This window comes from Tyto alba, unplaced genomic scaffold (genome assembly GCF_018691265.1).
Source record: "Tyto alba isolate M040663 unplaced genomic scaffold, T.alba_DEE_v4.0 Super-Scaffold_21, whole genome shotgun sequence".
Lineage (NCBI taxonomy): Eukaryota > Metazoa > Chordata > Aves > Strigiformes > Tytonidae > Tyto > Tyto alba.
Genome location: NW_024881295.1, coordinates 22,127,207 through 22,152,819, shown reverse-complemented (window position 1 = coordinate 22,152,819; position 25,613 = coordinate 22,127,207). Strand labels below are relative to the sequence as shown.

Genomic DNA, 25,613 nt, shown 5'->3' with positions numbered 1-25,613 from the left:
AGGGAGAACACGGATTTACTTTTCAGCACTCTGAGGAAGTCTCACCTGTCAAAGCTGCTCAACTGATTCAACTTTCCATTTAAGAGGAGCGCAGCCAGGCTGGCAGGACACTGGAAGATGTGGAGCGACAAGTCCTCGCCCCTTGGAGCACATGAGGACGCACAACTGGTCACCCCAGTGCAGGGCAGCCACAGGAACTGCCAGTATGCTCCCCTGGGGTTCCGGGCAGAGCAGAGTTCAGGGCACTGTTCAGAGGAATTACAGCAGTCCTGAGAGGCTCCTCTGAGCCTGGCAATTAAATGCACAGACCCAGCAAGAGACAGCCCCTGCACAATGGGACAGAGTGCCCCACTGCTCACCCAGGCAGAGCCTTCTCTTTAAGGAGGCTGTTTACATTGCCTTCTCTCATCATCTAATTTAAGTTGCATTTAGTGCACCAAGAGCAGCGCGTTAAATTCCTCACGTTCCTAATACAGTCAGTAGATGGAGGCAGGAGCTCCTGGAAGCTAATTCAGAGCACCCAAAATTAGTTTTCTAGGTGCCTGAATATCCCCAAGACAAACAAAGCAACCTGCCCCAAGGCAAACAGCAGATCAGAAGTTAAAACCAAACTGCTCGTCCAGAATAGCTTAGTGAAGCTCCAGAGAAGACGCCCTGGAAGAAGCTTCCTGATGGAGAAGCCAGAGTAACTCCCCTCCTTGCCAATCTCTCCGTCCTGTGCAACCCAGTCCAGACCAGACCCAGCTCATTTCAAGCCCTGCAGGAAGGGAAAGCAGAAATGGGATTGCTCAAGGCCTGTGTCCAGCTCCTGGTGGCATTTGTGAGCTTTAGCCAGCTTTGCAGCATGCTGCCCTGGACACTACATCTGGAGACAAAGCCAGAAAGTAGGCAAATATACCTGGTTTGTGAAAGGCAGCTAACCCATCCCTGTAGGTCTACCTTAACATGCTATTAATGCTATAATCTCCATGCACTAAAAACAAACTGTGTTTGAGTGAATTTATGAGAAAAGGCAAGGAAAGGCTTAGGGGAAGACAAAGACCAGGAGGAATGAATAGGCTGGAGATTTACTCCTTTACACAGAGTTGTTAGGGTAAAACGCACCTTCACGAAAGCAAAATAAAACCAGAAAGCACTTGAGGGTCTTCAAATAAACATGGCTGGGGAGGTAATTTCTAAAATAATAAATAAACGAACAAACACAAAAAATAAAAAAAAACAAAACCAAACCAAAACAACAAACTTGATCAGGCCTCTGCGTTTTGCAAAGTGCAAGAAAGCAAAACCAAAGCTGCACAGCACTAGAGGCTGAGCTACGTTTGTCAGGATAACCAAGGTGTTATAACAGCCTCTGAGGACATCCCAGAGAATTTAACTCTGAAGCTGCAAAAGTGATAATGGAAAACTGTTCTACATCTTCCCCTCCCCCCCCCCAAAAAAAAATAAAAGAGAGGACTTTGTTTACCAAAAGCAGCATAATCAGGGCACTGAGTGAACTTCATTCTGCATGATCAAATCTATTTTTTTTTTCAGAGAAAGAAAGCATTTAGCCATTTGTGGTGTGGCACTTTTCCAAATTATAATTCAGTAGCTTACTCTGCTCCTTCTCAGGCTCACCTAGAGATGTTTGATTTAGCTCAAAGACGAGGCCATATATTGCACAGCTGTGGGATCAAATTATGTTTGACACATTAGTGGGAATTCCAGATTTGCCTGATGTAAAGCCGCGTGACAAAGGCAATTCAGAATCTGTTAGTTTTTTCTGTCATCAACAGCAGTATGTTGATGTTTCCTGTTGAGTCAGATCCTTCTAGCTTTCAGAATGGGACATGTGAATGAAGGGGAGGGAAGCAGAATGACTTCCACTGACATAATGGCCATTTTAGGGGGAAAAAAAACAACCAACCAACCAACCAACCAACCAAACCAAAACGAGCTGGGGTTAACAGAATATAAAACCCCCAAAGTTCCCTGCCTTCTGACCCTGCAGGGTTCACTGCAGGCTGAGAAGCTGCAGGGCTGTAACGGGGCAGGACTCAACAGGGGCCGCGACGTCAGCGCCGGGCGCGAGGCCGGACGCTGCTGGGGGAGGGATGTGCGAGGCGGTGGAGCTGAGCAGCACCGGCCCCCGAGCGCTCGCCGACGGCCGAGCTGTGCTTCCTGGCAGCCAGGGAAACACGCGTGCTTTAACACCCGAGGGCTGGGATGCCTCCCTGAACAGCCCAGCTCGATGAGCTCCACGCGAGGGAGGGCAGAGCTGGGCATCTCTGCGGGTGGCTGTTGATGCTCCGTACCCAGGCCTGCTTCCAGCCACAGCCGTCCTTGCAGCCCCGCGCCTCTGATGGCAGCCCTGACACCTGGAAGAGGTCGGGCGTTCCTTCCAGAAAGGGAAATTTTGTACTTTCCAGAAAGCACCAGTTTTGTACTGCCTGATACTGGGTCTGTCCAGAAGCGTTATCTGGATACATCAGGGAGAATGACCTGCTCACGCTATGCCTGCACTCAAAACATAAGCCTAGAGCTCTAGCAATCAAACATCCTTTTTAAATACTGATTTTCTGAGGAGTAAAAAATGGTGCAAGATCTAGATTTAGAAAAATAAAATATCTGAGATCTGTTCAATCTCAGTTTTGCCTAACTCAAGCCCGTTCTGCAAAACCAGAATGAAATTTTATTTGGAGACAGATTATCTCTAAACTTTATCTTTCAGAGCCCTTTCCAAAACCACAGATGTAAAGTAATGCCAAATGAGCAATAGTATTGAAGTCACCTGTATCAAGATAATACCTGTCCTGAGATTAATTTCTGATGTGGTCTAGTACAGGTACAGTACCAACTGATGAACTCTTAACACATGTTGTCCCCCATGTCTTAAGCATCTCCTGCATCTAAGTGTATGCAAATGTCTAGGATTAAGGCCAGAAGGAAAAAAACATCAAATTTAGTTTTCATTCTTTTTGATCAGAGACTGCAAATGCTTTGGGTTGGGATTGACTTGTTATGCAATGGGTGGACGGTATCTAGATCCGGTGGAATTCAAATCTCTCAATCTCTCTATATGTTTCTGTAACACAAGTGATCATTAATATTACTTCAATGTAAAAATGGCATCCTTCTGAATGATTTAGCTTTTCAGAAACAGACGAGAACACCGCTAATATACATTTTGCTATGTTTGAAAGCATGCAATTAGACGTGTATCTTACAAACATAAACAAACACCTCCCAGCCAACCCCCATGTTTCTAAAAAAACCCAGGTTTGTTTAGACAAGGGGTTGATAAACCAGTTTGAACACAGGTATCTGAATGCTGTGACAGCTTCTTTATAATGCTAAGCTTATGGTACATTAAACTTTAAAGCAAGATAAACTCCTGCTTTCATTTTATCAAACATCTTCACAGACAGCAAAAAGAAAGACACAAAGCAATGTTTGCAGCTACAGCCAAGCATGGGATACCCAACCCAGTGTATGTTTGAAGTGAAAATGAACAATATGTTGCATGGATATACTAATGTATTTTTCAATAGAGAATATCACTGGGATTTGTAAATGTTAACCTCATTCCTCCCTGAAGTGTTTATTTTTATTTCATGCCTGAAAAAAAAAAACGGAGATTCACAGAGATTAAGTAAATAGAGACAACAGTCCTTGCAACTGAGAAGGAAAGTGCCCTTAAAAGAAACTGCTCTGATAATCAGTTTGGCTAGTAGAAATCACAGGAGGTGGTAGAAATCACAGGAGGTGGGAGAGACATAGACAAGAGATTTTTTAAGAGATCTCAGTGTTGTGCCACTGGTATTACCAAATTTTATGTATTTAGCCATAGTATGCCTTTCTGCGGTCAGTAAAGCAGTAATGTCATTGCCTCTCACAATAGTAGTGAGGTAGGAACAGCCATTGAAGAATCCATGATACGAGGTCTGCAAGGAGAGACTTTGACCTACTGAGAGCAAGTACGAAGAATGGGAAGAGTAGCAGACAAATAAATCCTTCCGGAATGGGGGACAGCATGCAGGCTCGAGCAGCCTGCTAAATTAACAGATTACCAAAAAAAGCAACCTCAGGTTTGTTCTTTCCATTTCCAATATGAAGAGACTATGTACCCAAAAGCTTCTCTGTTCTTTCTACTCCCAACATTAAATCACCCACCTTAAAAAGCTTCTCCTTATAGCTGACTTAAGGTCATGTGGAAGACAAACACTGAAAGATTATAGTTGCTGAATTTTCCACTGATCCAAAATTGACACAATACACTACAAGCATCACCTTCATATTACACTGATGACAACACATGAGAAATCAGAGATGTGCTATTAGAGGATTTGTTATAAAGAGGTACTGATGATCTTCATTGTACCACAAATAACAGTCTAAAAAAAAAATTATCAAATCATCCTCCCAAAACCGATATCTTCTCTAGAAGTTTATTTTTATGCAGCTACAGTCTCTCCTCCCTTTCCCAATCAACCCTCGCTTCTCTCCCTTTTTCACATGACCTCACCTTACCCAAAAATGTGAAGAGATTGGTCTTATCACAATTTAGCAAGATACCACCTGCCAGCTGAACTGTGATAAATCACAGCTGGCCTTACAACACACATGTTAACAGTAGCGGAGGCTGAGCCGATGGGCAGCAGCTCAAGGCTGTCATTTAAACCACCAAGTACCCCCATCCACAAAACCCATGCTAAGGAAATAGCTCAATAACACAACAGTTTCCATCACCGTGTTGCTATTCTAGTGTGCATTAGATCTATTGACTCTTTTCTCTACCTGCAGCTGCCTTCTGTTTAGCCTGTAAGCCCTTTACAGACAACACGGTGGACAAACTGCCTCTTTGCACCCACACAACAGTTGACACAATGTGACCCCGATTAATCATAAGCTACTACCATAACAAAATTTACAAGAGCAAATATTCATTCCTCTGTTCCCCCATGACTGCCCTTCTGAAAAGATACAATGCTGGCAGAAAAAGCTAGAAAAAAAAAGAATTCAGAATTTATTAAAAAATGAGAGTGAGGCTTAGAATGAAAGCGTCAAAGGAACTTGAAGAGTTATTACTTTATTATTACTCCTGCCATACATAACGGTTGTGTTCTCTGACTCCTAGAAGAGCCAGACAATTGGGTATGCAACATGATTGTAACAAAAACATTCTCTAGAATTAGGGACCTTTATATACTCTTTAAATAATTCCTCAGCCATGAATAAAGGAAGCTGTGAGCACGCATCGGGTTTTACTTATTTGTTTAAATAGACATGCAGTATAAAAAGAATTTATAAAAAATAGACTCTCAAATGAATAAGTTGACAGGTTTGAGCAACAACTACCACACTTGCAGATGTGCTTCAAGCCATTAACCTTACCGGTTCGGTCACCGCATTTTACTGAAATAAATGGATCTGAATAGCTTAGCCTCCAGGCAAGCCTACCAATAGCCCACAGATGTTGCCCAGCATATTTCATTGCAAGTTTAAGAAACACCAGCTTCTCATTGGAGGAGTGACCTACAGGCACCTGTATTTAATAAGCTGCTTAAAATCAACCTGTATCTGTAGATCAACAAGATTGGTTAGTAATAACCACTAGTGGGTACAAGTACGAAACACTTTCCCATAGAAAGCTCCAGCTTCCTTTACCTGATGCTTTCACAGAACTCCCCTTCAGCCAGCAGAGGAGAAACACTGAATAGTGTAACTCTACTGTAAGGCAATTTCCCACCTCGCTACTAAATTGGACTTTTTGAAACTTATATGGTAGGCACTCAGTTCAGCAGCTGACTATCCACAGCCAGGAGCCTGGTTTAACTCTGACATCAGTCTGCAATTAGAGCTGGGCTTGTTTACGGCAAGACCAAATTCTGCGCTAAGCTGCCACGGCTTCGCTTCAAGGGGAGGAACAGCCGTCTTTAAAGGGAGACAGAAAATGAGGCTCTGGAGAAGCGTGCACCAGAACGTACCTACGTTTACACGGAGCAGTTCTGTGTCTTCAGAGACAGAACATGTACTGCGTGGAAGCATCAGGCTCTTCCAGCCGCTTCACAGGCGCCTGATCCCAGCAGCCGAGCTGCTGCGTTTCCGAAGGGTGGATGTGCCTCTGCCCTCCCTCGCACCCCCCTCAGCTCACACAGTTGCACAGGTCAGCAGCTAAACAGTGCGGTTTTACTGAAAGATCTGGTGCCCCCATTCTTTTCCCCAGTAAAATTCAAAGGAAGTAAAACTTGGACAGTTATGATTTGGGCAGATCTTATTACGAAAGCAGGCTAACCCACCTATTTGATATGGCAATGCACATAAGAAACAGGCTTGACTTGACTCTTTTAGTCTCTCTAGACCCTCCCTTGACACAGAAGGAAGTTGAACAAAGCTCAACAGGGTCAAAGAATGAAGAAATATGTGCAGAAGTGATCTATCATTTACACTGCTACAACAGCTGTGCTAAACTCATGGTGCTATCATTATTCTCTTCTAGATCAGCTTTGGGGTTTTGTCAGAGATTCTTTCTCTACCGCTGTCCCTGAAACGTTTTCTTGAACACACATATGAATGATAAAAAGCATTGGTTGACTAGAAGGCAGGATTTGAACAGGTATTCAAGAAAAACAGTCAGAAAAGCACACCCGGTTCAGCTGAATTAATGTCTGGAATAAATTATCTGGACGGGATGGGTTTTTCATTTCAGCACAGCTCACTGCAATGCCTACTGTGCTAACCATTAGGGCTGCTGTTACTCTGATTTGTATCCACTACTCAGTGTGGAAAGAACAGGAGAGGAAATTCAAGCAACAGTTAAAGCGTCTGTACACTTAAGCCAAGAAAGCTGGCAAGGGACAAGTGTGCAGCATAGTACAGACAGGAGGTCAAACAAAGACTTTGTTTATTTCTGACCACCAACAATGTTCTTGCTGCCTACAGAAATGAATAAGAAACCAACAGTAATAAGTTCTTAATTTTGAGGGCAGTTTTTTTTGATAGCAGTTTGTTGGTAAAGCACTCACGAGAAAATATTGCAAGGAGAGAATTCTCTAAAATGCATCACGAGTTTCCTGAGTATTTATTTTAACCTCTGCAGCCAAACCAACTCCCCCCTCCATGTCACTTCTAGCCAATTATCTTCCAGTTTCCCCTTATGAATAAAAGACTCTATAGATGCTGGGGAGCTTCGGCAGGCTTTGTGCCTGATATGCAGCCCGTATCATCGTTATCACTTACCAATACAGCAGGACCAGGAAGACAGCCAGCAAAGCCAGGGTGACCGCTGTACTATTCATTTCTATAGAGGCAAATGCCAGGAGATCTACAGGCTCCATTTTCCTCCACTACAGCTCCAGCCTCGAGTGGTGTGTGCAGGGGAAAGTCTCTGCAAGAGCTGATAAAGCCTTCTACAGCTATATGAATGTCATCTGCAACAAAACAGGAACCAAGAGAGCAAAAAACACATCAAGTCAAATACAAACTGCAAACCTTTCCTGTTCTCATCGACTGCACACTCTGAGAGAGAACTTGAAGGTTCCCTGAATGGTAGGATGTAGCAATTTCCCCCCACCCACCGTTGTTGACTGTCATGCCGGTAAATATTTACATACCCACCGCTTGAGACATGAGTGCTGTTGAATAGGTTTTTAGACATCAAATATGGGAAACTGGGGAAAGTGTAGGGAAAAAAAGAGGAAGAGAGAGCCTGACCGTGGTACAGATCACAGAAGAAGAATATAAAGACCCTTCAGGGGTGCCCTGGTGTACAAACAGTGGCATTCTCTGAAGTAATAAAAATAGAGCATTTCTGCAACATAAAATTTCATTACCACATAATCTCCAAACTGGTTATGCCCTAAAAGCACAGAACAAAGTAAACTTAAAATTATCACAAATAAAAAGAGAAGTTAGAGGAAATCTCCTCTAATGTGACTACTGGAACACATACATAGAAAGAGAAACTAACGAGCAGAAAAACTTAACTATAACAGGAGGGTCCATAAGTCAGCATCTGTCACACTGACCAGTCCACACAGCCAGCGCTGTTTGGCTCTACCACCCCCGGTTCAGGAGTACCACTCAATGCAGTGGTTCCCTTGGAGGTACCATCAGTCAGCCCCTCTGGAGATACTTTGGCTATCCCTGCACTGTATTTCTAGTATCAGGGTTAACATCAATATGGCCACATCTACCATCTCTGCATTGTGGCACGGCCAAGCTGTCACACTCCCTTGAACAACCTGCACATGAACAGTCGGGCTTAGACTTGCAGCTCAGCAAATGGTTTGTCCGTAGAATATTAATCACAGAATCATAGAATGGTGTGGGTTGGAAAAAACCTTAAAGATTATATAGTTTCAAACCCCCTGCCCCGGGCAGGGACCCCTTCCACTAGACCAGGTTCCTCGAAGCCCCGTCCAACCTGGCCTTGAACCCTCCCAGGGAGGGGGCAGCCACAGCTGCTCTGGGCACCCTGGGCCAGCGCCTCACCCCCCGCATGGGGGAGAATTTCTTCCTTATATCTAATCTAAATCTCCCCTCTTTCAGTTTAAAACCATTACCTCTCATCCTGTCCCGGCACCTCCTGACCCAGAGTCCCTCCCCACCTCTCCTGCCCCCCCTTTAAGCCCTGGGAGGCCGCTCGAAGGGCTCCCTGGACCCTTCTCTTCTCCAGGCTGAACCCCCCAACTCTCTCAGCCCGGCCTCCCAGGGAAGCTGCTCCAGCCCCCCCAGCATCTCCGTGGCCCCCTCTGGGCACACCTGATCATGTCCATGTCATTATTATACTGCGGGCCCCGGAGCTGAATGCCGTACTCTGGGTGGGGTCTCAGGAGAGCAGAGCAGAGGGGCTGAATCCCCCCCCTCGCCCTGCTGCCCACACTTGCTGCAGCCCAGGACACGGTTGGCTTTCTGGGCAGTGAGCACACCTTGCTGGCTCACAGTTTTCCATCCATTACTACTCCCAAGTCCTTCTCCGCAGGGCTGCTCTCAATCCACTCATCGCCCAGCCTGGATCTGTGTTTGGGATTGCCTCGACTCATGTGCAAGACATTGCACTTGGCCTCGTTGAACTGCATGAGGCTTGCACGGTCCCACCTCTCCAGCCTGCCACGGTCCCTTGGGACGGCATCCCTGCCCTCCAGCGTGTTGACCTCACCACACAGCTCGGTCTCATCAGCAAACTTGCTGAGAGTGCCCTGGATCCCACTGTCAGTGTCACCAGCAAAGCTGTTAAGCAGCACCGGCCCCAGCAGTGGCCAGTGAAGAATGGCACTCATCACCGCTCGCCACTTGGCCACTGGGCGGTTGACTGACCATCCAGCCAGTTCCTCATGCACTGAGTGATCCGTCCATCGGATCCATGTCTCTCCAATTTAGAGACAAAGATGCTGTGTGGGACAGTCTCAAAAGCTTTGCACAAGTCCAGGTAGATGACATCAGTAATCTGAATGCTGTCAGTCATCTGAACGCATCTGAAAGCTGAATTCCTCAGCTTTCTTCCTGCCCGCAAATCTCAATCCTGGTTCAAGCATGTGATCCAGTCCAATTAGAAAGGTCAACCAGACAGCAAACCTTGAATCACTTCTATGAGAGAAGAGCATCAACCTGTTACACACAAATTTACCAAAATGCCATTCTCAAAAAAATTTTCAGGATTACAGCAGCAGCAGCAGCAGCAGCTTGCAAGTAAACACTCTTGCCCATGACAAAATTCGCTGAACTGTCTGGTATTGTTTGTTGCTTATGAAATTAGAAATACCCATATATGTACTGCAGCCTTCCACCTACTCCAAACAACATATTGAAAGTTAAGGAAATCAAAGCTACCCCAAAAACTAGTTTTGTGAATTATATGGTATCCTCAGGAAATAGAAATTCTGCATCATCTGATTCCCATAACACACCAGATGAAGAGTGGCTTCTTCTCATACAACCCCAAGATAATAGCTTAGATTTAATGTGCAAGGCTTCTCCAATACCACTGTATTACATTTCCTGCTCTTATCAGAGAAGTTAATAATATAGGTATCAAAAAAGTAAAGTCTCTAACACAATGGAGTTTAATTTTACGAAGATTTGGCTCTACTCTAACTGAATCACTGCTATTTTGGTTCTCCGTGCTTCACAACTGCATTAATTCTCTTCCAGCCTCAGATCCTTGCAGAATAAGTAAAAGGTGTTAACCAGCTCATCAGCTTCACAGAATAGCACAGTAGTTCACAGAAAACCTTGCTTATTGTATTAACAATGCTATTGCTATTCTGGCTCAATAACATTTCTGCCAGTTTGCTGCTGCTGCCAAGTTCTCCAAGAACAACTGCAACAAGATTGAAGACAGTGACGCAAGGAATTAATCAGTGGGTACAAGCCAATCCCAACCAGCAATTTATCCTGTGGGACTTTAAGAAAAAAAAAAAAAAAAAAAAAAATCCATATGCATTAAAGTCTCTTAAAAAAAACTAAACCAATCACCACAAGTGTAGAAGGTAAGAAATAACATTCCAATTTCACTGTGCTTTAATTTACTTGGCTTTTTAATTAAAGGGCATATTTTTCTGCATGTAGAAGACTGATGCCCTCCTATTAAAGTCAATGACAAAACTCCTATCAGCAAACACAGCGTCAAGCACAGACCTCACTTATTTTTTAAGAAGCACTGGAGTCTTTTCCCAGTCACACTGGGAGGTAGGTGGGATGAATAGTTTTAAAACGCATGCATTATGGAAGAAAATAAGCTCTCACATCAGCATCCAATTTGGAAGAGAACATACAATCACGCTCCCAACAACAACAACCATCCTTTTCTGTTGTTGATGTTGGGGGGTTCTTTTTGTCTTGTTTTTTAAGCGTTGGCACCTGTTTCTTGAAGAGTTTTAACTGAGCACCTCCAACCATTAAGAAGGGGCATGTGGCATGGACTCTAAAAACCCACCCGGGCGCTCCTAACTGCAGACCCACACACCCCCAGTTATCCCAGCGTTAAGGATCTCAGCTCCCTGAAGAGTCACAAAAACCCACATGGTGCTTTGTGGGCTGGGGGGAAAGGCTGCAGTCAGCAATGCAAACAGGCTATTTGCCAGTCCTGCATCTCTCTTTACAGGTCCTTTCCGTGAGAAATGCCATCCTAATTAACTTGTTAACAGCACCGATATTCACCAACCTCCCAGTTCTTTTTGTGGAGCCACTCTGGTCAGACTGATTATGATAATGGTCTCAAAGATCTACAGAGCCGGATAGGAAGTCCTCACTAATCACATGCTGGAGGAAGCCAGAGACAAGCAGAAGTGGAAGGGAGCCTTTTCCTGTCAGACCAGGGTGAGTCAGCAGCCCAGCCTGCATTTGCCTCCACAAGGCTTCCACCAAGATTGCATCTACCAAGGGTCCCAGCTCTTTGAGCTGCTGCCATCCAAGCTCTCCTCTTCCATAGCAAGTAAAAGCCATCCATCACCACCTTGCTCAACACAAACCTCAACAACAACGAAGTTCAACACAAATTTAGACTCAAGACAGCCATCTCATCCTTCCTTCCCCAGCACGGCCAGAGCTGCAGCCTTGGAGCTCCCCAGCAAACGGCAGACCTACAGAACAGAAGCACTTCAATCCCCAACAGCCAGAGCTTCAGCTTGTGTGCATGTTCGCAGCAGTAAATATTGAAAAGGGAAGTATGTGATAGCATTTAAAGTCTGAGAAGTTGAATTCTTCCTCAACTGAAGCAGAAAAAAGAAAAAAAAAAACAACCCAGCACCCGGGTTTTCCAGGAAGCCTTCGTGCCTTAAAGCCCTGACTGCTGTGACTCCAAGAATATTTGCTGTAAATGCTCTTCCAAAACAATGCATTTCAACTTCAAAATGAATACAGGTGTGGCAATGAGCTTCAGCAATGCTTGACATACACAGGTATCATTCTGACATGAAATATAGAGCTTATTAAAAAGCAGGATTATAGACCTTCTCAGTGGACCTAAATCATGTTAAGGATTTTGACCTGTCTTCAAAGCATATCAAATAGAAAATGTAGTCTCGTGTATTTCAGAGGCTAATGACTACACCAGCTAGACTAACCACACACTCTTGATAATGACCAAATTCAACTCCTCTCACACTATTCTACCTCGTATGTTTTAGGCCTATAATAATCTAATTAAGGCTGAGCCACACTAACTTTATGATAGATGAAGGAAGTCTAGAAAGGTGTTAAATTTTAATTTTACAGCAGTTCATCTCTATAGAAATTTGTAGCATAGTCTTCAGATCAGCGAAATTCTGTTATATAGAGAGCTTAGCCACAAAATAATGCAAATGAAATATCACAGAACAGCTTAAAAAAAAAAAAAAAAAAAAAGAGATTAATCAGAGACTGGTTTATGTATAAGCTTTAACAAAGCCCGTGTACAAAACTGTGTAAGTATATATGATATTAATTTATCTTAAAGACAAAAACCTTTCCAAAGCCAAAATTAATTCTTAATATCTTTAAGGTAGACCAATCAAAAATATCAAAAGCACATTTCACAGAGAGATTCTTTATATTTAAAATAACCTTAATAGCCAAAGTACTGGGCATATTAATGTATTGGAATAGAGGGATTTACAGTGGCCCTCTGTGACTTCATTATTACTATTCCTGTTCAAGGACTGACCAAGCAGATTAATCAGATGATTTTGTACTCCTGCACGATAAACTGTGACAAACTACTCAACAGACAGACCACCAAGGCATCGGAGTCCTCTTATAAAGATCCTGCTCTGCTTTCAAAACGGACAGGATCACCGAAAGGACACCATGAGCTCATGGAAGATTCTTGAGCCACCTTGAATAAAATCACACCAGTGAACTGGATCTCAAAAGGCAAACATGGCAACTGTGAAACCATGCTGAGGAAGCCTCTTTCATGACACTTCCTACCGAGAAACAGAAAGACACACTTTTACACTTAAATTGTTTCACCAGGTCAGAACCTTGATCACATTAACCTAAACACTTCTCAGAAAACAGGAACTCAGCTTAAAATTCTAGGAAAGCTAAAATATTGTGCAGACTTGTGCCTTACTAACAAATTTAATCTTAGCTAACTAAAAGTTATCGTACTTCAAACTCAGTCAATATCACAGAAGCTGAAAAACTCATTATGCTAACTAAATGTAGTGCTGCTATACTAAGTCTCCTCTAAAGCAACAAGCTGTGAGATATCCTAGTTATTTCAAAGAACTCCACTTAGAAATAGCACAGATTTTGTGGTCAAAAGGAATGACAGTTTCTTCCTCTTGCTGTGAGAGCTTGGAATGAGTTTCTAAAATAAAGTTACCTTTGCTAATAGTGACATTAAGATCTTGCAGCCCCAGTGAAATTCCAGAGAAAGCAGAAATTAATGTAACATCTGCTGCCCATGGCCAGGCATTTCTAAGCAAATTTACTTTATTAAATAATCGGTAACTTGTTTATATTTCTATAGCTTGCTTTAGAAACATTGATTGATTCAAGAAATCCTATAATTTCATTGTCCTATAAACTTGACTGGAGATAAATAAGGATTTATGTTCATGGATCAATAGCTCCACATTGACAGCAAAAGCCAAAGAACCCTGCCTAGACTAGTCTTGTGGTTGCAGAGCCATATAAACGTTTGCCTTTGTAACAATATCATGGTAAGAACCAGTAAGTTATAATTTTTTCTGTGTAGTTCAGTTTTTAAACACCATGAAAAATACCTAACCTTCTTTGTTTGATTGAAAAGCTACTCTAGAGAGCAAACTCGAGGCTTGAATTCTCCAAACTGTGTTTCAATACTGGACCACAGGTCAAAAGAACTGTGAAAAACTTAACAGAAGCACTTTTTACTATAACTTAACTAAACTGTGCTCGTCAACTTCTCCTTCATCCATTAGCTCGTGGGATTGACACCAACACAGATAAAGCCCAGACCTTTTCTGGACTTTGCAAATGTAGAACACTGGTTTTCCCCAATGAACAGAAATATTTTGAAAGCTCCGTATGCTCTCTCTAGCTACTACATTCCCCACCTTGCCTCTCCAGTTTGCAGTTCGATAATTTCATTGTGGAATCCTTTTAATACGATACAAAGAGATTTCTTCAGAGAAAGATTACACGCAGCCTCCTTGGAAGGGGGTCAGGCACCTTGGAGGCAATTAGCCACAGCAGTTGGCACTGCACGGAGCGGTGCGATGGCTCCTGGGTTGCCAGCTGGAGAAGCCCTGGCCACTGCATCCTCCAAGTTGCCCTACAGGGAGGAGGGGAGTTGAAGAACAAATAGAAAAGTCAAAGGGGAGAATAGCAGCCAAGAAGAGGCAGATCCGACCATCCTGTCACGGGAGGACAGCCGCAGTCATCTGCCCTGCATTCTGCTTGTGAAAAGGACAAGCCAAAAGCTGGGTGAACGCGCTGCTCAGTTCCTCTTTCAAAAGCGCCAGGTTGGTGATACGGACCACCAGCCGCCTGCACACCATGGCCCGGAGATGGGCTGCCGGGGGGTGGGATGGGAGCTGAGGGCAACCCCACGCCAACCGGCCCTCAGCAAGGGGTGCAGGCCCACCAGGCTGGACGTGGGGGGCGGGGGGCAACAGGGTCCATCAGCACCTAAGGGGGGGAGCCAGGACGAGGGGTCGCCCAAGGGGCCAAGTCAGAAACCGAAACCCTAGACCCAACCTTCAGTGGGGCCCATGGGCAGAGTGTGTAGGTGGGAGGTCTCAGGTGAGGCCAGTCGGGACAATTAACGGTGGTTCCCCCAGGCACCTGACAGGCTCCGTACCGAGGCCTGGGAGGGGTAAAAAGATAATGCCATATGCGTGGGAGTAGGATATTTGAAAGAGTAAATTCGCTCGTAGAAAACATTTACCAATACCATGTCAGAACTCAAAATGACAAAGGCACCAAAATCCTCAAAAACCTTGAACCTCAGACGAGGTAAAGAAGCATTCTTCACGCGAAGCCCACCACTGCTTTTTAAATAGCACACGCTTCCAGAGGAAGCCCCACGGCTGTGACTGCAGAATGTCCCCATGGGTTATGGCCTTCAGGCTGACAAGAACAGTAGAATCGGGTTCCTCCTGGGAACTGTGAGCTGTATCAGCTCTGCCTTTATGCTTTATCTCTAATTGACTAAAATCAGAGGGATTGGATGCAATTATCGCTCTGAGATGAATAAGATAGCAAAAAGAAAGAGCAAAAGAATGTGCAATGTACTAGACAATACAAACATGCCAAACGCAGGACAGGGGTTACAACTCCGGCACTGCCACCATCTAGTCTCAGCGCAGAAGAAATGATAAACTGGCACAAAGGAAAAAAAAAGGTCAAAATCAAGCAAGTCTGACTAATACCATTGCCCCAGTAACGGTTTTCATACTTCAAGAAGTCAGAAGCTATTAGTCTGCATCCACACGTAGAAAGTCAGTATGACTGCAAAGAGACTCAACCTGACAGTTCAAGGCCATCACTGAGGACCGATCCCAGGTCTTCAGCAATTCTTTAGTGGCATCCACAGAGCCCCTCTCTCAGGCTGCAGAAACATCCCTTCCCAGGACACGGGAAGTTCTCCTGGAGAACACGGGGTGCAGGGCTGGGCAATGCTGCTCTGACCCCTGAAGACAGGCCGAGACAGGTTGGTGCCCTGTTGCCTCTCTTGCCTTTGAAAATGTTCCCCACGATAAATATTTCAAAATTACAATAACTGCAGTGTGAACGATCATGCCAGATATTTTCAGATGGCAGTAAGAACACAAAACGTACGGGGCACTGGGACATGCAGAGCTGTGACAAGAAGACATAGAGCACCTTCACACTGTGGGGCAAATGAAGGGACACAATATAAAGTACATTAAAAAGCCTTATCTTCACTCACGACCCTATCCACAGGATATTCACTGCCTAAATTTATGCATCACATGATGCATAATTCTTGGTAGATCGCGCCCAATATTCCCAAAGGCCACCTTACCCATATGAAAGGGAGCACGGATAACTAACATGCAAATTGCAGCCCCTTACATGCTGCAGAAGAGCACATGTAACATACAGATGGCCTTACTCCAGTTCAGCCCTTTGTGCTCTCCCATTCATTGCTTTTTTGCTGCAGTCCTTTCTGCTGACCATTTGTACGCTAATTGACCAAATCAGAAATCCCTTCAGCTCTCTCATTCTCAGCAGATAAATTGTAGCAGGGACATACATAGCTGGTGAGAGGGCATAAAAAAGAGAAAGTGAAAAAACAAACTTACACAATCGCAAAACCAGCATTTCCAAATCTCAAGTTCTTACTGCAAGTCTTGGCTTAGCTCAAGTTTTTTCCAGAACACTAGTTCTTTGTGCAATTTTGACAAATACAGGTTTTACTGGGGGCAAAGACAGTCAAGACATCAAAGCAAGGAAAAAAACATTCCAGAGCTGTGAAACTCAAATGATCAGGGCTAAAATACTAATTAAACTATTTTAATTGCTCAATTAAAAAAAAATGCATGTTTTTCCTGGAGCCTCAGGAATCTGAGAGTAAATTAGTGATTTCTGAATGCTTGAGGTTAGTAATACTTGCAAAAGCACGTGAACTCAATAAGCTGACCTGTTAGCCATGGGAAGAGAGGTTAAGTGGAAGACTAAATAATGTGGCGTGTGAGCTGAAACAGCGAGGAGAACTTAGTCTCAACAAGATTTCAACCCTGCTGACAGTCATGTTAACGTGCTTTCTCAGACTGAAGCGTAAATGGGACCTGAGCCTAAAGTTCACAGCCTCCTACCTCCTCCCTACCTTCTGCTGTCTTCTACCAAGTGGCAGATAAGCACAACCCTAGACTGTGGCTGGGCGAATGCAAAAGTTAAACATGTATCCTTCTCAGTTTCACTGAAATAAATTAAAAAAAAATAATAATCCATGGAACAAAACTTTTAGCCGTCATACTTTATCTTTTGACTGGCTGCTGATCAGAGCTAAGGTTCGTGGAAAACCACGGCTCTGTGACAATCTGAGAGAACTGCTTTGTATTTGCCACAGAGACTAACAAAGTCTTCGAGCTCCGAGAGTCTTGGGGGGGGGGGGTTAAAAACAATTCTTAGAAGTTTCTTTCTACTCTGAACATGATGCTGCTTTCGTTACCTCCAGCCGATCAAATCCAACAAGCTCAAGTGAGCAATTGCAATAAACCGACTCCCGTACGAGCACGGCCAGCAGCCCTGGCGACTGTCCACTTTTAACTTCAGCCCTTCTTCCACACCGCCCGCTTTAAAGTATCCACGCCGCCTCAGAACACCACCCCCCGCGGACACGTCCCTCTCGCCCAGCTCTGGCGGTTACGCTCACACAGCAGCAACACAGCTGGCGCAGCAACACAGCTGGCACAGCAACACAGCTGGCACAGCAACACAGCTGGCACAGCGGGACCTCCGGCCCGGCCCTGCCACCAGCAGAACTTTAAACGGGGTGCATGGGAAGAGCTGCACCTGGGAGCGCCAGACCTGTCGGGCGAGTGCCCCCCGTGCACCCAGCGCTTTCTCCCGCAGAGCCCCTGCTCTGCCTGGGGCCGGCCAGGCTACCTAGGGAAGCCAGCAACCACCCAGCTGCACGGCAAAGGAGCTGGGACTGCTTCAGCCAGCCCAGGGACAGTGGGATCTTACGATGAATTGTAATTCATTTACCTTCTATTCATAAGCAAAGGGACACAGGAATGCGAGATGCCAGATGGAGTAAGCTGACTGGAACTGGAGAAGATGGGTTCTCCATTTATACAGGACTAGAAGCCGAGGGTAGAAACGGCAGAGACACCACACAGGACAAAAGCCTCACCGTGCATTCGACAAAATCTAGTTTCTTCCAGTCACCTTTACCTCGGTTTCCCTCGGCCAAGTCCGTAAAGCAGTGAGGCATCAAAGGAGGAAAGCAGGTGCTGAGAGGGGCCCTTGTAGATGCACACGGGTGTTTTAATGGCGTAGCAAGCAGAGGCATTTTTGTAAGTCTGGTGCAGGTCGTGGCACGCTGTCCCCGTGTGATGGTCTCAGCTCTCCGGATGGAGAGCACCAACTCCAAGAGTAAAACATGGTTTTTCTCTTAGTGTATGTAACTCCAATTAACCTTACTGGAGCATTGTGAGTACACTGAGAAGATTACACTCCTTAATGTGCAGTTACAGCTGTATTGTAAATGCAACATTACATGCTTTCTATTACGGCTCAAGACCGCCACGCTCTCCAAGACTGTTATAAACCTCAGAAAACGGGGGTTTATAATGGAAACACTGAAACACTCAACTCTAAAAGCCCCGGCAGAGAGGAAATATAGCTATAAATTCAGCTTCTGTTTTCCAGCATACACATTGACAAGGTATGAATAATATGTATTTCTGCACTTAGAACAGACAGATGTACACACTGCTCAGGGTAACCTTTGCTGTAAAAGTAGAGGATGGAAAGAGCTCAAAGTGGAAAGCGCAACCTTTTTTCTTGTCTTTTACAGAGCTACTGCAATTGCAATAATGACATAAAAACAGCAATTGAAATTTAGTAGCCTGTGCACCAGGTTGGATTCTGAATGCACTTTTTTCAAAAGGGTAGGTTCCGTTTCTACAGTCAGCAAGAAAAAGACACAACCCTTCCAAACCCTGTTAACCCCCTTTTAAAAAAAAAAAAAAAATAAAAAATTGGCTATTTGGATACTGTTCAAATGAAATTGAAATCAACATTGCAAAAATTGATATTCTCTGTATATTCTTTTCTTTATATAGTCTGGTCTCTAGCTTCTTAACACTACCAAGGAACAAAATTTGGACTAGCAATCACTGGACTTGCTAACATGAAAAGACCCCAATCTGTTTGGCAGGAGAAAAACGGGCAGGCAACTGTAATACCATTGGGGCTGTGGCATTTGGGAATTTCTTCAGATATTAATAGCAACAGCAGAGGTGTGTCAATATAATCCCATTAGCCACATCACGCTGTTTGACTTCTGATACGTACGAGGAAAGGAAAACAAAACCGACAACATTGCTTTTTGGGAGGCACGCTGACGTTGGGTAAACAGGGAAAGCCCTGCCTGTTTCAGGCGCTGCAGCCTGTGGCAGCTGGGGACAGGCGGAGCAGGGAGCCCCAGGCATTTTGCTGGCACAGCCCTCACCTCCAGGAGGGAGCGGGGAGAGGCACCCACCGCTGCTCCTGCTGCTCCCGCACGGGGCCCAGTGCCACAGGAGGTCCCACCACCACCGTCCTCCTCCTTGGGCACCTGCCCTGCCCCGGGTTTCGGTGGCATCCCCGGCCGTGCGGCTGCTCTGGAGGCAGAGGGGCCGGTCCAGCAGTGGCTCCCACCACTGGGGTGAAGCTGGCGTACGTGGTGTCAGCGCACGGAGAGACAGCCAAAACTCAGCAAGGCTGCATGCAGATATGGTCCCCATTGTTTATATCCGTGCAAAACACACTTGGGAAAGTTTCTTGAACGTGTAGGGAATGCTTTCAGATTCAGACGCCCCCATAAATTATTTTCTATCGCATACACATTAGCAGTGTCACTGATTCTGTAAACGGTGAGAACATCCGATACATCAAAAGTCTATGAGGTGTATGAAAAACTTCAAGTGAAAAGCAGCCCACGAGCCCTTCCCTCCCGTTACAGTTGCTCTGGTTTTTAAGGCCGTGGATTAGTTGGCAGAAAGTTTACCACTTCTATCCACTACCTCTAACACTTGCTGTAGCATCCTCATTATAGCTGTATATCCCCTCCCCGCGGGTAACCATTCGAGGGCACTGTGCTTAGCATTTCTGCATGCTTGATTTATGAAGGACACCTGCGCGTTAGCTTTCTGCTTTCCACCCTTCCACACACCAGCAGCCCCGGTGCCCCCAGTGCCAAACCCAACGTGCCCAAAAGCTGTACCTCCGTGCTGACCCAGAGGTGCCAAGTCTCCGAGCAGGAAGGGAATCGCCTCATTGTCCAGATCTGTTCAGCATTTGGCGGCATCTGTGGAGATTAACATCAAAGCTACCTTATTACCATTAAAAGGGCAACACAATTCCCAGCAGAACTGAAAACTGCCTTTCGCATCTTCTCTTGGGTGAGGCCTTTACTAGGGCTGACTCCTGTCTTTGCTTCCACCTTTTTCGTTTAAATAGGGTCTTGCATCAGTAGCCTTGGATAAAAACTCCCACTCTGCTCCCACGGTCTTCAGTGTGCCCGCTGCTTGCTGTCCCACCCCAGAAGCAGTAGCTGAGAACCAGCGTCACCGGGCGTAAGCCGTGCACATAGCAAATCTGCAGTCTTCAGCATAATTAATAAACTATTTGTAGGGAAGAACCATCACGGCATAACCGTGACACTGCGGGCAGTCCCTGCGCATTGGGAATCACCAGCTGATGTACGCTCAGCCCTGGCAGACCCGCAGAGTGTCCTTGTGCAAAGTATTTCCCAAAACTCCGGCAAATTTACACTCAGGCGTAAGGACCAACAGCAAGGCTGGAAGAGTTTCCCAGATGCCTGCTTCTCAGAGAATCACAGCCAAAACGTTCAGGAGTGTTTTACCTGACCCATGAAGCACACAGAGCTGTTTCTCGTCCCTGTGCTATCCTGACCACTGCTCTGTTTTATTAAGCAGCAGGATGAAACTGAAGCATTTCCACGGATTTTCACTGTAGTGATCTCCACAGCCTGAGACTTACAGTTCCCTCCAGTTCAGCAAACAGCAGAAATATTGGAATAAGGAAACGTGCGCAGGCAAAGGCTCTTGAAGCCACTTGTGCAAAATTTGTATTTGGCTATTTCTCCCTACCAAGACCCAGAAAGTCAACTTGCCAGGAAAAAAAAAAAAAAAAAAAAAAAAAAAAAAAGCAAGCAAGCTTAAATTCGGCAAGAAGCTGGATGTTAAACCAGTCGTATTCACTAGAGAAATATTTCCAGTCGCTGTGGGGAGTGGGATTTCCCCCCCTACCTTCTTCTAAGATTGAAGGGCTGTTTGTTCCCGCCCACCTTCACATAAGGGAGCCAACAGCCGCGCTCCCGAGCACCCGCAGGGGCCGAGGGCAGGCTGCTGCAGCGCTTCCCACAAGCCACCCCAAACCCAGCGATGTGCCACGGGCACCGCGTGGCAAAGCCTCCCACCGAGGGGGGCTGGGGAGGGGGCAACGGGATTTACAACACCCCCCCCCACCCCCCCCCTCTCCTCCGCCAGCTCCCCAGCAAACACTAGCAGGTCCTTACCTCCAGCTCTCCCCCGTGCCTCCTCCACGGGTTCCGGGTGGGCTGCCGGCAGGGAGCTGCTTGGCACACCCCGAGGGGAGCGGCGGGGAGCGGCATCCCCCCCCCCCCAAACCACACAGGTGCTTGGAGAGCTGCCCTCGGCCCCGCAGCCCGGCAGAGGCCTCGGGACTACAACTCCCAGAAGGCCCCGCGCCCCGCCGACCTTGTCCCCCCCCGGGCTGCCGCCGCGCCACGCACTCTGGGGGTTGTAGTTCCTCCGGGGCAACACCACCCGCCCGCCGACATGCCCTTTCTGGGAGGGGCGGCTTTTCAGGGCTGCAAAGGAAACAAACGCTCTGAAACATATTAAATATATTTAAAAAAAAAAATATTTATCTATGTAGTTCTGTATAAAAAGGCAAAAACTCAGCAAACATTTTGGTGTACAGTGGGTGGAAAATGGGAAGTTAATCACAACGCTCTTTCTGATTCAGGTGGGGGTTTGGCTTGCTGTGAAGGAATAGGGGAAAAAAAGGCTTATAAGCAAGTATTGCCAAATAACTTCGCAAAATCAGATGGGAAAAACTTAGCTGTTCCCATACACTAATTAGTTAATGACTGGCCTCAAGCCTACAAACGTGCCCATACTTAACTGTATCCTCCACTGAAGGGAATGCAATTGAATCTCATACTCCAGCTGTTCCAGAAATTTGAGGCCTCTAGAAATGATAACTATGTCCTATTAATGGTGATATTTAGATGTAATTAAGGGTTTATCCACAGTGGGAGTTGCTGCAGAGTAGCTTCACTTGCACAACTCCCCTCTTCTGCGCTGGACATGTATTTCACACTAATACTGCTTCCAACGGTTTGCACCATTTGGGCTTGCAGTCCACAAGCCACCTTCACCTGAACTGAGGGACTTGCGCAACGTGAGCCTAAACTGCATGTTCTTTTTCACTTTGTGTTTGAGCCTTTATTTAGGCATCACTTCCCAAAAGCTAGGCCTTTCTTTTGAAAACTGGAAGTGAAGTTTCTCACACAGTTGCTGCTGTCCTAAACTTGGGAGATCAATAGGAACACTAAATGCCATGAGACCCACAAAAGAGCCTTTGGGAGCATGGCCCTGTTTGCCTAGCTGGGAACGTTTGCTTTTCTGACACTGAGAGGAAAGCTGTGCAGAGGAGAGAAAGCTCTCCTTTCAGAGTAGAACCTCCTCTTAGTAATTAGTCCTTGTGAGTAGCAAGTTTTAACAACACTTCATGGAGAACATAAAGTTCATAATCTGTCCAGAGTATAGTCAAAGCTTTAAAGTTTTGCCCAAATTAATTGCATATGCATCAAAAATGTGAACAGTGTTGAAGTACGATGAGTCAGAGAAGTTCTTCCAAGACCGGTAGGTACTAAGCTCACGGATATAGAAACAGGTCCTTTTAGATAAGGCGAAGAGTAGAAGGAAGGTCCTAGGTAGTGGAAAATAGTAACACACGAGGGACGCAGGAGGTTCTAGTGCACGGAGAGGTGGTACCCACGAAGCCTTCATGGCTTCTGCAGAGCGCCAGGCCACAGCTGGCTCCGCGCAGCCCTACGGCGATGCTCCTACACGAGGAAGACTTCCCCGAGCCTGGGTCGTGATGCGGAGGCAGAGCCCGAGCCCTGCCAGGACGGGCGCGGAGCCGCGCCGCGGCGGGGCTGGCAGCGCGGGGGCACGGCCCGGCTCGGCGGGGGAGCGGCGAGCGGCTGCAGGGCTTCGCCCCAGTCAAGCCACCGAGCTGCCTCTGGACCCCGTCCGGCCCCAGAAAGGGTTCGGCTGCTTTGCAAGGCACTACGGCTCGTCTGGTACTTCTAGAGCAAGCTGGCGGCACATGAATAGCGTGCTTAAGCCATAACCCAGATAAGCCTTCCGGGATAATTGAGATTCTACAGTATGTGACTTTTAAAAGTAAGTTTTCATAGACTTGCTAGAAAAAAAATGTGAGTTTTGACCTAGCACTTTTCATTCCAGGATTTCTGAATAATCTTTTTTAATGCAGGTTTAGAAAAAGGGGGGGGGGGGGGGGGGGGGGGAAGAAAAAAAGAAAAAAAGAAAGTTCTTTTGACTTCAAGTTCAATTGATAGAAGATCTATTAATCAATGGCATGCAATTTACATCAAGAATGCCTGTATTAAAGCAGAGACATGGAAAAGCTGGAGTGGATTGCTGCCCAAGATCTTAATGCACTAAGAGTGGAGCTATGTTTGTTTTCTTTTTTTGTTCTGAACTCTGTAACATTTGGTTGACTGAAACAGTATCTCTTACTAAAATTGAGCTGTAAGAGAACTGCTTTGTGAATACAGAGGATTATTACTTATCCCAACAGGTATTTGTTAGTTCCTGACTCTGCAAAGACTTGCATAACTAGATACACCATGAATAAGTCAATTGAAATTGCTAAGGTCTGTCTAATGTTTTCATTTTCCTATTTCCCAGAACAATAATGGTCTCAGTCATCTATTATTTGCAAGAATTCACAGATAAAATCAGAATAAAGAGGAAGCATGGATAATATAGCACCAGACCCCCCTATTGTTTCGTTGGAGTAGGGAAATCCACTAGAGACTAAACTTTCTGTAAACATCTGTCTGACACCGGCTGCCCTTCTTCCCTTCCCGAGGGGCCGGCTGACGTGGGGAACCTCAGCCCACCCCGTGCACCTGACCACCTCTAACGCAGAGCTGGGAGAGATGCCATCTGTAAGGACCACACGAGAGTGAACACAATTCTTTTCCCATATGGAAAAGAGAAAAAAAATCCAGGTACAGATGTTTTCCCAATAGCAGAAGGCAGGACAAGAGGCAAAAAAAAAAAACTTTCAATGCCAATGGTGCCAGAGCTAAAAAATCCCAGTGCCTTTCACAGGGGGGCTTTCGTAAACCAGCCTGTGTCTCTTTGCACAGAGAAGCGTGAGTGAAGTTAGCAGTGCCACTCAGCCTCATACATGGCAAAAACTTTCCACGTTGCTTCCATATTTTGAAAAGGCTGCAGCTTTCCTCAGCACATTCTCTTAAACAACCAGTAGGCAAGGGAAAAATGGAGGTAAAGCCAAAACGGTTACCTTGCAAAGTGCTGAGCAGCAAACCAGGGAGCCAAAGTGCTCCTGTTCCCCCTGAATGCTTTTCACAGCTGCGCCCTGGTTTCCTGGGAGCTTTCTGAGGCAGGAGCTGGTGCTGCCACCTCACCCCATCCCCAGCATCAGGGGATTTGCAGGGCATTTTCAGTGGGGCTTGACAGATCGCAAGTGAGCAGCGAAATCAGGGTGCCAAGCAGGAGACCAGGTGGCGAACGCGCAGTGTGCACAACACGTAATTTGCTCCTTTGTAACCTCGATGACACGTTAGAAGCAAAAGTTGAGGGAAGCTCATGGGAAGGCAAGTTCCTCGTCTTGTGACCCAAGAAAAAGGGTTGTTCTCCCTCCTCTGCTTGCGGAGGGCTCTGCTCGTTCCCACCCTTGGCCGTTGTGGCAGATGAAGTGGGGCCGTGGAGGGAATCTGGGCTGGCGAAGCCGCAGGAGGAGCTGGATCCTGGCGGGCATTGTTCTTCCCAGCAGATGGAGCAGGGTTGGCATGGGCAGAGCGGGCAGTGGGAGCGGGAGGCCCTCCCGCCCCCAGCCATGCCTGCCCCTCTCCCAGGAGAGGCTTCTCCTGCCCTTCCCCTGCCCCTGCTGCTGCCCCTACCCCTGCCCCTACCCCTGCCCCTGCCCCTGCCCCTACCCCTGCCCCTACCCCTGCCCCTGCCCCTGCCCCTGCCCCTACCCCTGCCCCTACCCCTGCCCCTGCCCCTGGCCCGAACGGGTCCCACCTTCCTTGCAGGAGGTCCTTCTCCTTTCCTCCAGTGGCTGGAGGATTCATCCCAAAGGTCTCTGGAGACGAGGGTAAACCTTTCCCAGGGCTGCCCCCTCGCACTGGTGCTTGTGGAAAGCTGAACGGCGCAAGGAGGGTTGATGAGTGTAAAAGCACTTATTCCTGCTTCTCCACTGGAGCACGCGTGTCTGTGCTCACATGTCCACAGACACCCACCCACCTTTTTGCTGTTTGGCTGTGGACTACCTTGAGTAGATGGAGACCTCCCACATACCTGTTCTCACCTCCCGTTTCTCTTAAGCAGGTCCACTTTCATTGTCTGTAGTGGCCAGCTAGGTTGTTTTCCACTCGTGTTTGTTTCTGATGAGTTCAAGCCAGGATCAACATCAAAGACGGGTATGTTCATGTCGGGTCAGCACATTAAACATACTGGACTGAGAATGACCAGATTCCCAAGGTGAAAAATCAGAGATGGAGGTGGAAATGGAGATGGAGTACTCTTTTCCTGCTTAGCCCTGGACACGGGAATGAATGGAAAAACAAGACGTAGCCTTCTCCATCCCACCCCGCGGGGTGTGAGACCGATTCCCCTGCCGCCCCAACGCCCATTTCTTCATTCCTTTCACTT

At 46.3% G+C, this 25,613-nt stretch overlaps 1 protein-coding gene across 1 annotated transcript in view; it reads right to left on the bottom strand.

Annotated features, from left to right (window-relative positions):
* Positions 1-21,320, bottom strand: part of TBXAS1 (thromboxane A synthase 1) — a 243,562-nt gene extending 222,242 nt beyond the window's left edge. The window contains 3 exon segments of the mRNA XM_042795265.1: positions 7,219-7,409; positions 19,850-19,933; positions 21,167-21,320. Coding sequence (XP_042651199.1) covers positions 7,219-7,316 — 98 coding nt within the window. The 5' untranslated portion in view covers positions 7,317-7,409; positions 19,850-19,933; positions 21,167-21,320.
* Between the last annotated feature and the right edge of the window lie 4,293 nt (positions 21,321-25,613).